The sequence below is a fragment of the Amyelois transitella genome, chromosome 27 (genome assembly GCF_032362555.1).
Source record: "Amyelois transitella isolate CPQ chromosome 27, ilAmyTran1.1, whole genome shotgun sequence".
NCBI classification, from domain to species: domain Eukaryota; kingdom Metazoa; phylum Arthropoda; class Insecta; order Lepidoptera; family Pyralidae; genus Amyelois; species Amyelois transitella.
Window position 1 is genome coordinate 1801063 of NC_083530.1, and position 14140 is coordinate 1815202.

Here is a 14140-nt window from a genome sequence, read left to right on the forward strand (position 1 = left end):
AAAAATGATATGTTATTCTATTAATTTGGCTAGTTAACATATAAATTACGGTACTTTAACGCATAAGCTATGATTAACATGTACTTATATGTTTTAAGTATAGTAGTAAAGTGGTTAAGGCATTGGATTTGGAACTGAAAAGAATTAGGTTTGAATTTTGTCAAGGTCTAGTACCGTCTAAGTATATTTGATTTCCAACCAATGCTCTAACGGTAAGAAAAAACATCGTGAAGAAACTGACATATTCAGATACCATGGATTCTATATAATATACTAGAGGCCGCCCGCGACTTCGTCCGCGTGGAATCAATCCTGCGGAAACTCCGGGATAAAAAGTAGCCTATATGTAATTCTGGGTCTTCAGCTGCCTACATACCAAATTTCATCGTAATCGGTTCAGAAGTTTTTGCGTGAAAGAGTAACAAACATCCATACTGACATCCTGACAAACTTTCGCATTTATAATATAAGTAGAATAATTATTAATAATTAACCCAGTCTTTGCTTATAATTATTAGTGGATCCCAAGGTGCCGAATTCACTGGCAAATCATTTTAATACAGGTTTATGTATATTAATCCAAAATGGAGACCAAACTGATTGCGTTAACATCAATTAAGGTAGTAATTTAGGAATTCCCATGAAAGCAAAGTACGGACTTCAACCTAGCTCTGCGATAGAATTGTGTTAACCACTTTTATGAGTTAAATTATGCCCGTCAACGTTTTAATACCCACATACATATGACTATAAAACCATTCTACAAATTGCATAAGTAAAAGTTACGCAAGTATGTAGTTACTTATGTAAGGGAACTTATTTTAACTTAGAAGCTCACTCTATCACTTAAGTTAGCTAGGTTTTATCCGTGGTTTCGCTCGCTTGCCGCTTGTCGGAAATCCCACGGGAATAGTAGTTTTTAGGGGTTAGATTACTCTATGTTCTTTTCAGTACTCCTAACTTAAGCATTGGTATAATATTTTTCTATTTTCTATTTCACTATATGCTTGCTAAAGGTCTAAAAAATTGGACACTGATATTCGTCTGTCTGTTCCTTAGTTATTTTAGACTTCACACCAACATGTTAAATGATTCAGTTTGATCGGGATTTGAACTTGAAACTTCAGAGGCAGAAAATTCACTACTGCTTCAAAGAGACTAACTACTTACTACCATATCCGTATTGAAATTATTATCCATCCATTGTAATTTATTCTAATATAACAAATTTGAAATGGCGAGCTCTTCATTTCTTTGATTAATCTTCATAAAATTTGCTACATATATATATGTAGGTATGTATGTATAACTAAGGAACAGACAGACGAATATCAAGGTCCAATTTTTGGGACTTTTGACAAGCTTATAGTGAAATAGAAAATCTAAAAATATAATACCAATGCTAAGCATAAGATGGATGCCTAAAAACTGAATGCAAATGTCTTAAATCCTTAATAGATTTAGAAATAAGGTACCTCTTTACATAAAAAGACAATCACCATAAGATTTGTTCATTTTTTATGTTTGTTCTATCCATTCTTTTCTTTGAATAATGACCATGAGGAGTACCTATATCCTAAAAAGAATCATCACACATTACCTTTTATTTATTGATAATTGAGCATCAAACTCAGTTTATAATTAGCGAACCTCTTCTTTCTACGACCGGTAAAAATATATGAATATATAATTATCCCATATTAACATTTTTATCAAATTTTTATGTAATTTACTCATAAATAATGCGATCGCGAATATTATGCACAAGTATTATGCACTAATCGATTTATAATATTACCCTACTTTTCCTGAGTGGGCTTAACACTTCCGATTCTGTTCAAACTTGTGTGTTTATTATGTAAGTTGTTTTGACCAAATTATGTAATTTGTAGATTTGTATAACAATCAATAATTCATATCAGTTATACAAATTTAAGAAGTTATGAAATAACATTGTGAACACCTTTTAATATCTTCTTTTAGGCGATGGGCTATGGGCTACCAACCTGTTACTATTTGAATGAATTTCAATTCAATCACTGTGTCTTTTTGAGACTGTCTCGAATCTGTCTACCCCGTAAGGAATGACGGAATGGGTGATATATATATATGTAGGTACCTAGTAGGTATATGAAATTATTCTGGTGTTCTTAAATGCATACATACATATATAAAATCACGCCTCTTTCCCAGAGGGGTAGGCAGAGACTCTCGGCGGTTTCGGGTACTCTTAAATAAATAAAAAATACATAAGTTATCTTTTTGTTTCAGTTTTCTGACAAAAGCAGTGAAAATATCGTCAAAATAGCTGCGAAGAAGACACATCATGGTAATTACTTTTTCATTTATAATTCTTGTAATTTACTTGCGTGTGTGCGTGGTGAGAAATCCTGCACATTCAGGCAACTGGATGTGTTACCATAATGGTCCAATATGGGTGAGATTCCCGTGCAAAGGTTGCGGAGGTCAGTCGGGAGTCAATTCGTGTAAAACACACACATTCTGGTAACTGGACGGGTAATACAACCATGATCGATCCAATACGGGTTAGGTTCCCCTGCAAAGGTTGCGGAGGTCAGACGGGAGCCGCTTCGTGTAAAAACCTGACTCACCCAATCCAGGATCCATGGTCATACCAAGCTCCTCTCCAAAGTGGTCAGGATGTAACCAGAACTGAAGCCAGGAAGAAGAAGAAGAGATGATAGTGAATTAATACATACATACATAAATATGGTCACGTCTGTATCCTTTGCGGGGTAGACAAAGCTAACAGTCTTGAAAAGACTGAATGGCCACGTTCAGCTGTTTGGCTTAATGATAGAATTGAGATTCAAATAGTGACAGGTTGCTAGCCCATCGCTTAAAAAAGAATCCCAAGATTGTGAGCCTTTTACGACATCCATGGGAAAGAGATGGAGCGGTCCTATTCTTTTTTGTATTGGTGCTGGGAACCACACGGCACAGTTACTAACTTGTTTATTTTGTTTTTTACCGCCTAGAATAGATTGACTAACATATCAACTTACAGCCTAAAGCGCAGGGTCTAGATATAACAAATTTGACGTGTAGGTTCATTACGTGGTCTCTGGGTGACTAAGAGAGGATTTCCCGAAATTCCCGCGGGAAAAATTTACGGGATTTTTCGTTTTACTTACGCGGACGAAGCAGTCTACTCTAGTTACTTTATATAAGAGAAAGTCTCAATTGAGGGCAGTAGATTATGTTCCTATATAGACCACGCCGGGGTACGGGGCTAGTATGCAAATCTTAGAAAGCTATGGACCCGTTCACTTATTATAATTATTTTGTGGTCTAACTTTGTTTTATAGGTGTACTAGTGGCGTAGCTAGGTTTTAAGGGGGAGTATACTCGTATTTATATGTGTTGATTTATTAATTTAAACTTGATGCACGTATTTGAATCACAATTCTTCAAACTAAGACAAACAGCTGAGCGTGGCCTATCAGTCTTTTCAAGACTGGTGGCTGTGCCTACCCCGCTAGGGATATACTATCAGAGAAAGAGAGAGGTAAGATATTATTTTATAAATCAACTTTCGTGAATAGAGCTTTCCTGTAGGCGTGGTAATTTATTAAAGTTACCTATCGATTATTATGAGCCGTGTGGTTCCCGGAACTTAAGAATAGGACTACTCCATCTCTTTCCCAAAGATGTAGTAAAAGACGACTAAGGACTCTTCTTGTAGGCGATGGGCTAGCAACCTGTCACGCTATTTGAATCCTATCAGTTTTTTCAAAACTTTCGGCTCTGTCTATCCCGCAGGGGATATGTGGACGTTATCATATGTATGTATGTTACTTGGTAAAGAGATTATTGATGTTATACATACATATGATCACGTCTTTATACCTTACGGGGTAGACAAAGCCAACAGTCTTGAAAAGACTGATAGGCCACGTTCAGCTGTTTTTGGCTTAATGATAGAATTGATATTCAAATAGTGACGGGTTGCTAGCACATCGCCTAAAAGAATAATCCCAAGTTTATAAGCCTATCCCTTAGTCGCCTTTTACGACATCCATGGGAACGAGATGGAGTGGTCCTATTCTTTTTTATATTGGTGCCGGGAACCACACGGCACAATTGATGTTATTTTTTCATGTTCCAGTGGTTGCGGCTGTGGGTGGCAATTAGTCTATCAGCGCATGCGTGCGCGCAACAAACCAACACGGTAAGGTATTTTGCTTTAAAAGACATTTTATTTAATCTTTATTAATGCTTACTATTCCTTAGTAATTTATAAATGCAAAAGTATGTCTGTCTGTCTGTTCCGCTTTTATAGCTAAACCGCTGTACAGATTCGAATGAAATTTAGTATGAATATAGATAAGCAGGTTTTTATCTATATTCATACCAAATTTCATTCGAATCGGTACAGTGGTTTAGCTGTGAAGGCGTTCTCATGTAGTATACTTTATATTTAAAAAATCAACCCAAAGGTTCAAAGTATAAATAAAATTTTCTAATAATGCTACACGTGCGAAGCCGGGGCCATTCGCTAGTAAAAAATATAACTGAACTCAAGAGCAAGACTTATTACCTTAAAAACTTGTAATTTGGGACACCACAAATATGTATTTATCTATTGACATTCCGTTTTTGCCACGCGCCTACATAACCCTAAAAACATAGTGTGTTACTTCCTACTTAAAGTTAAGTAAGTGAAACTGTTGGCTCTGTCTACCACGCAAGGGATATAGACGTCACCATATGTATGTATGTAAGGGAAACGTTTATAAACTCGTGATTCTTTTTTGAGGCTAGCAACCTGCCACTATCTAGCTAAACGTCACTTGATCCTAATTCTTGGCTCTGTCTACCCCGTAGAGTATAAATACGGTGTATATGTAATGTGTTGAGAATTCAAAACGTATTCACATACAGTAAACGTAATTTTGTTTAGTAGTAAAGTCAGTTAACTTTCACTTAAGCTGCACTTAACAAAACTTACGCAACTTAAAGGGCTTTTGAAATAAAACTCGTAATTTGATTTAACCGATAAACTAGGCTATTATGCAATTATTATAGGAAACTAGAGGGCGCCCGCGACTTCGTCCGCATGGAAACCCTTTCAATCCCGCGGGAACTCCGGGATAAAAATTTAGTAATAATGTAAAAATGTCCGGTAGTCTATATGTTATTCTGGGTCTTCTGCTACCTACATACCAAATTTCATCGTAATCGGTTCTGTAAATTTTGCGTGAAATAGTAACAAACATCCATATTGACATCCTGACATACTCACACACTTCCGCATTTATAATATTAGTAGGGTGTGTTTAACGGATACGTAACATATAAATCACGCCTTTTTCCCGGAGGGGTAGGCAGAGGCGACATCTTTCCAATTGCCACGATCCCTGCATACTTCCTTCGCTTCATCCACATTCATAATTCTCTTCATGCAAGTGTAACGGATAGCCAAGAAAAAATATAGTGTGTGCCATTAGCATCATTTTTTGCATGAACTGAAAATTCATGAATACAATCATGTATAATTTATTCAAACAACCACGCGTCTATATCCCTTGCGGGCTAGATAGAGCCAACAGTCTTGAATGACTGATAGGCCACGTTCAGCTATTTGGCTTTAAGATAGAATTGAGATTCAAATAGTGACAGGTTGCTAGCCCATCGCCTAAAATAAGAATCCTAAGTTTATAAGCCTTCCCCTTAGTCGCCTTTTACGACATCCATGGGAGAGAGATGGAGAGGTTTTCTTTTTTATATTGGTGCCGGGGACCACACAGCATACATACAGTATTTTCAAGACTGTTGGCTCTGTCTACCCACGTAAGGGAAAAAAACGTGATTATATGTAAGAAGGTATGCTACGGGGCCCGGGGTCCGCTTTCTGAAATTGTGAAGTGAAGTGTATGTGAAGTATTTGGCATTCCAGGTTTATATCGATTAGCGCATCGTCTAGCCAGGAGATTTACAGAAATCTAGATTTAAATTAACAAATTATCAATATCATAACAATGAATAAACAGGAAACTAGGTACTTACATCCGTTAGCTTTCTCTGGCGACGGATCTCGGAAACAATTGCATAGATCTAAGTTGAATTGCTTTATTCCCACATTACCTATCATGTGACTTTGTTTTATCTGTGTTATGACATAATGTAAATATAATCCCGTTTGCATTATGCAATAAACACATTAGTTTAAGTAGCTGCATTAATTAATATTATTATATCTCTTTTAATTTAACTTACATATAACATATACTATATCCCTTGCGGGGTAGACAGAACCGACAGTCTTGAAAAGACTAATAGGCCACGTTCGGCTGTTTGGCTTAATGATAGAATTGAGATTTAAATAGTGACAGGTTGCTAGCCCCTCGCCTAAACAAGAATCCCAAGTTTATAAGCCTATCGCTTAGTCGCCTTTTACGACATCCACGAGAAAGCGATGGACGATGGATGGATGTGCCGGCAACCACACGGCACCTATTTAATTTTATTTATTCAACAATTAAGAAGAAAGGAACTACTTAGGGAACTTTAATTACAAAAAAAAATGATATATGAACACATCCTTTGCCATAAAGAACTATTATATATACCTACCTATTATATTATCTTTTAATATATTATTAAATGATCTCAAGAAATTATCTCATCCATATAAATTATTCAATCGTTTTTATTCAAACCAACGTTCGTTTGAAATCGTTATTGAATTCTAGCTAGCTAATTGATTTTTTTTTAATTTGACAAATTTTTTTAAAAGCTGACAAAACTCTAAACTGACTCTGACCGCAACCTGAATTCTAAAAGGAAGGAGGAGGTTAATATTTAAGATTTTTAATATTTGTAAATTATTTTGTATTTAAGTTTCTGCTGAGTCCGGCCCCTAGATACGGTCCTGTCCTTAATGGAATATCTAGCGCCCGGCATTTTGAAATCGCGGATTCTATGAATTTCGTTGCGTTTTTGTTTCTTTTCACATTTTTTCATCCTACTACTATTATAAAGGCGAAAGTTTGTATGGATGTATGGATGTTTGTTACTCTTTCACGCAAAAACTACTGAACCGATTACCATGAAATTTGGTATGTAGGTAGCTGAAGACCCAGAATAACACATAGGCTACTTTTTATCCCAGAGTTCCCGCGGGATTGATAGGGTTTCCATGCGGACGAAGTCGCGGGCGGCCTCTAGTTCAATATATTTTAAGTTAGTGTTTTGTTAAAATAGCAACCAATATACATATGTTTATTTTATAAATCGTATTTTTCTCTACATTATTCTCAAGTTGCTATAATACCGTTCCGCAAAGAGGCGTGTACGAGTATGTTAGTTCGGTTTTCTGCTGACATCCAATTTGAAGGTTGTACTTTTTCGTCCAACTTATTAGTTAGGCTTTAGGTATGTAGTTAGAGCATGCAGTTTGTCCATATATGTAGGAAAACTCGCGAAGCAGAAGTAAAAGTGGATTGGTGCGGAAAAAACATCCAACGAAAGTGGTTTAGTTCCAGTCAATAGATCGAGATTTTAAAGCACTTTCCAAAGGCGATTGTTGGGGTTAAGGAACTGGGCTGGTTGGGGATGGGTCGCCTTATTTTATGAACCTCATACATACATATGGTCACGTCTATATCCCTTGCGGGGTTGACAGAGCCAACAGTCTTGGAAAGACTGAATGGCCACGTTCAGCTATTTGGCTTAACGATAGAATTGAGATTCAACTAGTGATAGGTTGTTAGCCCATTTGTAAGACTATCCCTTAGTCGCTTTTTACGAAATCCATGGGAAAGAGATGGAGTGGTCCTATTCTTTTTTGTATTGGAGCCGGGAACCACACGGCACATTTATGAACCTCGTATGTTTTGACTTGATAAACAGGTCAAATTTATGATTTCCAGCAAGCCAAAAACTTTCAAAGCGAAGTGTGTGTGCCGTGTGGTTCTCGGAATTTTAGGATAGGACCACTCCATCTCTTTCCCATGGATGTCATTATAGGCTGCTAAGGGTAAGCCTATAAAATTGGGATGCTTATTTTACGCGATGGATTATCAACTTATACTATCTTAATCTCAATTCCATCACTAAGCCATACAGCTGAACGTGGCCTTCCACTGTGGGCCCTGTCAATCACGTAAGGGATAAAGACGTGACTATATGTGTGTATAATAACTCATTTATTCCGTGGTTTGTATGTGAGGAGACATCCAGAATGTGCGTACAAAAATTATGATATTTATTTATTTCATCAAAACTTATCCTATCATCCTATCCTACTATCCTACTACTATTATAAAGGCGAAAGTTTGTATGGATGTATGGATGTTTGTTACTCTTTCACGCAAAAACTACTGAACCGATTACCATGATTGGTATGTAGGTAGCTGAAGACCCAGAATAACACATAGGCTACTTTTTATCCCAGAGTTCCCGCGGGATTGATAGGGTTTCCATGCGGACGAAGTCGCGGGCGGCCTCTAGTTACAGTCATAAAAACCAATGCGATAGACAATGCAACTATTAAATTAACCTATTGTTCCAGCGTATAACCCAGGGCGGGGCGACGTACGAGTGGGGGTGGAAACTGCAGCCGGGAGACGCCGGCACGGTCGGCCATTACTATGTCAAACTGCCACAGGTTAGTCAAAAAGCTCGGATTGCTGAAAAGTCTGTAGCGGGAGCGATGATTGGGCTCGACCGCCACCAAAGGGAAGATCTTCCGCCAGGCTAGGTGTTACGCCTGGGGAACCGCGGCTCCGACGATGTTGTGTCGGAGGTTGTATATATAGCTCCAATCCGTGAAATCTTTGAAATCGCGTCTTAGATTCTTCGCTGCTATTGGTTGAGCGCGTCAATTTCTTCGCGATGATTGACAGTAGTTGTTTGATTGGATGTTGTGACGAGTGGCGTAGAGATGTCGCCACAAGTCTGTTCAGAGGAGCGTCAAGCCCTCGCCTAAAAACGTCCCGCTGTAATTAGTAAGTGCCGTGTGGTTCCCGGCATCCATCTCTTTCCCATGGATGTCGTAAAAGGCGACTAAGGGATAGGCTTATAAAATTGCCATCCTTTTTTTTAGGCGATGGGCTAGCAACCTGTCACTATTTGGATCTCAATTCCATCATTAAGCCGAGCAGCTGAACGTGGCCATTCAGTCTTTTCTGGACTATTGGCTCTGTCTGCCCCGTAAGGGATATAGACGTGACTATATGTATGTATGTAATAGTAAATGCCCTTCAGGCAAACTGTGTTCTTATGACTTTTCTTTTGCAGTCAGAACAGCGCGTCAAGTACACAGCCGACGACACCGGCTACCACGGAGCGTTAGCTGTGAACTCTTCAGTGTACACTGCCAAGTTCGCTCTGGGAGAGAAGGCGTTGCAACTCGATTCTCAAGAGGTATGAATAGTTTACTTTATGCCGTTAAATTATTGCGAACATTGAAATCTTGGTGATCATGAATATGTAGTTGTAAAATCGTGATTCTTGAAGATTTGTTAAATTTATTAAAATTGTGGAAAAGACGAGTGTGGAGAGGTCTATGTTTGTTTGTTTGTTTGTTATACTTGACGGAAATGAAGAAATCCTTAGTTATTTGGACTGTGTGGTCTGTATTGTTTAAATATAAAAGAAAAAGTTGACTGACACATACATCAACAGATTTAACTTTTGGTTGTTTTGCTTGCTTTTGGAGATTTCATGATGTTGTAAAAAATGGAATCCGCGGTTTAAACCTAGTATTCTTTATGTATCGTTATAAAAATAATAATATATTCACTCCTTTTGATTTCAGGAAACTCCAAGTTATCAAAACGTTCCAGAGCAGAACTTGGCTCCGCCTAACGGAAATGCACTCAGCACTCCGCAGTCACCAGTAGAAATATACCTTCTACAGCAGCAATATCCACAACAAGACCAATTCCAAATCCTACCTACTACTGCTCCAGTACAATACACGCCCGTACCATACAACTTCTTTACAACACCCTTGTACACTATACAAACGCAACATCCTGTCACTAAAGACTCCAAAAATAAAGGCTCTGAGCCTCTTAAACAAGAGGAACCGAATGAGCAAACGAGCTACTCAGACTCAGTCGTAACAGTTTTCAAAGATCACAACTGCACAAACGAAGATCATGTTGATGATCAAAAGAAAACTATTTTAGTCGCGGAAACACCAAATTATGATGTTCAAAATATAAACGGCAATTTTGGTGCTAAAGACCAGACTGAACGACCTTTAAGTTATAAAGGAGCTGTGCATTTTAGAGTAGAGTCGCCAAGAGAAAACGCTAGAAGTGAAAGATATTATTTCACTACTGTCGCTACTCCTACAATAACAGAAAACTCCATTGAATCTCAAGACGATGGTATTTCCAAACTTGTAGCATCTACGCAAGATTTGATATCAAATGACGACTTATTAAGAATCAACCATGCAGCTGAAAAACAGGCTAATATACAAAATGATGACTTGATCAAACCCAGATTCAATCTCCAATCTGAGCAATCTAGATACTATAATACTGATGGTAACAGAATTACAGTACAGGCAAAAATAGAAAATATACTAAAAAGCGATGTGGAACATGCTGAAAATGATGAATCCAAGGAAAGGATTTTACAAACTAGTTCAAACGAGTACAAATTTGCTTCACCTATAGTTGTGCAAGATAACTATGATAAAGATAACGTAGTTAACAATATCGTATCAACAGTGGCACCGTATTTACAAGATGGTTATGAAGTTATGAGTGTAAGAAAAAGTAATACAGAACAAGAAACTGAGAGAAATACCAGCGGAGAGACCGTCGAAGTTACTCCAAGGCCAATCGGTCCAAAATATCTAGCACCTATAACTGTTGCTCTGCGTTTACTTAATGCCAACGATACAGATTACAATTCATTGGAAGATTTTGCAGGTTCTGATAGTGAAATTATCGAAGAAACTATTGAAAGTCCGAGAAAAGAGAAGACGATAGTCGAGGTTCAACAATCTATTCCCGTGTCCATTACACACATTAATGATGTTGAAGTTCATGAATATTTAGAAGAAGGAAGAAGCAATAATAAGGGCTCTTTAGATTCAGCGGAGTATTACAACAAATATATGGAAGCTTTGCCTTCTTCAAAAACGCTTCAGAACAATTTGAATGAAATACTTTACAGAATGGGACTGAAAAAACGAAAAAATAATGAGAAGGGCGATAGAAATGACGAATCTAAAGACAACTTGGAATCCAGTGAAAACGTACGGAGTGAAGTTGAAGTAAAACCGGATGGAAGCAGCAACCAGAGAAGCGAATTAGTGCATTATTATAATGAATACGGACAAGGTAATGAGAAGGTTATTCAACCGATTATAATAGAAAAAGAAGTTCCAGTTACTCAATATGTAGATAGATTTATAGAGAAGAAAGTCCCTTATCCAGAACAAGTTCAAGTTATCAAGGAAGTGGACAGACCAGTGCCTGTTCCGGTACCGTATGAGAAAATTGTAGAAAAACCAATTGAGGTTACAAAGTATGTTGATAAACCCTATCCTGTAGGAGTTTTACAGCCTTTCCCAGTTCACATTAGAGTTCCATTTCCGATCGAACAAAAGATTTTCATAGACCGACCGATCCATATACCATTTCCAGTGGAGAAACTTATTGAAAAGCAAATAATTCATCAAGTGCCTGTTCCAACTCCCGTAGGTATACCTATCGAAGTTCCAGTCGAACAGAAAGTGCTATATCCTATACCTATTGAAACGCCTATACCTGTTCCAGTAGAAAAACCAGTTCACATTGAAAAGGTTATTCATAAACAGGTCCCTGTGCCTTATCCGGTTGAAACTAAAGTGCCTTACCCCGTCGCGGTTGAGACAAAAGTACCAGTTCCGTATCCAGTGGAAAAAGCAATCCCTGTCCCTGTGGAGAAGATCGTTGAAAAACCAGTGACTGTCACGCAAGTTGTCGAAAAACCTGTTCATATTCAAGTGCCTGTTCCACATCCAGTACCAATAGAAGTGAGAGTGCCACAACCTTATCCAGTCGACAGAATTGTTGAAAAGAAGGTTCCGTACCCAGTGCCTTACGACAGAATAGTCGAGAAGAAAGTCAATGTACCGTACCCCGTTGAAACTGTGGTCGAAAAGATAGTTGAAAAACCTGTAGTTGTTACTAAGTATGTAGATAAACCTTATCCGGTTGAAAAGAGGGTACCATATCCTGTTGAAAAAATTGTAGAGAAAAAAGTACCTTACCCTGTTGAAGTCCCCATAGAAGTCAGGGTACCTTATCCAGTGGAGAAATTTGTTGAAAAACATGTACCAATAAAAGTGCCATATCATTACTTGAAATCTGAAAAGGCATTGTACAATTACGGTAACGCATACGGGCACGCAGAGCAATCGCAAAATGTTCCGCAATTCGTCAAATACTTTGAGAAACCAAACATGAAACTACAGGAACAAAAGCAGAAGGAACAACAACTGCAGAATCAACAGTTGCAACAGCAAAAACAACAAGAAATAAACCAACAACATCAGCAAGAAATAAATCAACAGATAAACAACCAACAGATGCAACAACAAATACAGAAACAGGAGAATTTGCTACAACAATACAGAAATTTGAAATTTTTACCACAGTTGATACAATCACAGCAGTGGGGCAAGCAGTACGCGTCATCATATCAGTACATTAACAGCACGCCTAAATTCGAAACGCAACAGTTCAAACAAACCCCAGCTTTGAACAATTATTTATCTTACTTAACGAACAATCCCAATCCATTTTATTATTACGGACCACCGCCTACAAAACATTATGAGCAATTGTGGGAGAAAAATCAAAATCATGACCCTAAATTGCGAAGGACTGATAGAACTTTGGTGACTAATTTACGAATCGAATATGGATTCAAACCGCCTCTGATTCCAAGTATAGAAGTTGATTTAGATGGGATACCAATAAAGAGGGACAAATGAAAAAGTGTAAAATAGCTTGTAATGAGTTAGCGCCATTTTGTTTTGTGATTGGATAATTTGTAATATTCTTGTCATTTAGTTATTTATAGTAAGCTAGATTGTTAAAACCATCGTTCTGATATTTTTCTCTTTAGCATTATTTGTATCAATTTTCGCATGAAATAAGTCTCCATATCTTGTCATAAAGTATTATCTTAGCTTTTATTAACAACTGTTTATAGGTAACAGAGTATAATCTTATATAAATATAAGCCTTATTTATTTATTCAGTGTAGTTCTTTGTATTCAGTATTCTTTTTTACGATTAACCCAAATAAAATACAATTACCGCGAGTCAAAATGTCGTCAAAATATAAATTTACCATAAAAAATGCCTTGTATAGTCTTATGACTTTAATTTTGATGTTAGTTTCGATTAAAACATCTTGACTCTGGTCTGGAAAAAATATTTTAAATATTTTAATTTCATTTTCGATATTCTGGTATAGTTCTTAGTTTGTAAGTTGTTCTTATTTTGCCACTACCTTTACTTTTGTTATTTATTGTAGTTAGTTTTGTAAATATTATTAAACACATTGAACAGTGTCCTTTTACTGAATAAACGTTGAGAAACGTTGGTTTATTACTTATTTTTTTTACCTATTTCCGCTTTACTTTTCCTTCAATTTGTAATAAGTATCAAAACATGAGGAAGAAATGTCCTTAGTCATCCTTCACATAGCGTTATTTTATTAGCAACAAACCATTCTAATTTTATTACATTCACTCATTACGTCTTAATCCCTTACGGGGTAGACAAAGCCACGGTTAATAATGAAATATAAAGCAATTTTTTTATAATAAGTGTGATTAATATTTTGCCCCACCAGAACAGTACATCAACTTACCCAAATTCACTTTCATTCGCCCCTATTACCGCGTCATAGAGTTCCATGAAGTGTAACTATGACTGTACCTATATAAAATTAAAACAAAGATTTGGAATTAAAAATAAAATTTATTTCCACTTGAATTATTTCACAAAAAACAGCGCATCACATCGTTGGCGCCCATCGGCTACCCTAATATACCATAAAATAAAGCTCATATATAAATATAATTCTACGGTATGTAAACAGTATGTACGGATTTCAGTCGCGCCGTCCAAATTGCCCATAGATATTTATTCCA

The 14140-nt window shown here is 37.0% G+C and overlaps 1 protein-coding gene across 1 annotated transcript; it reads left to right on the top strand.

The window, feature by feature from the left end:
* The first annotated feature begins 584 nt into the window (after positions 1–584).
* LOC106142113 (uncharacterized) lies at positions 585–12970 on the top strand. The gene is made up of 4 exons (XM_060951913.1): positions 585–620; positions 8537–8632; positions 9265–9390; positions 9785–12970. Exons 1-4 carry the CDS (start codon positions 585–587, stop codon positions 12968–12970), a joined length of 3444 nt encoding a protein of 1147 aa, XP_060807896.1.
* The last annotated feature ends 1170 nt before the right edge of the window (positions 12971–14140 follow it).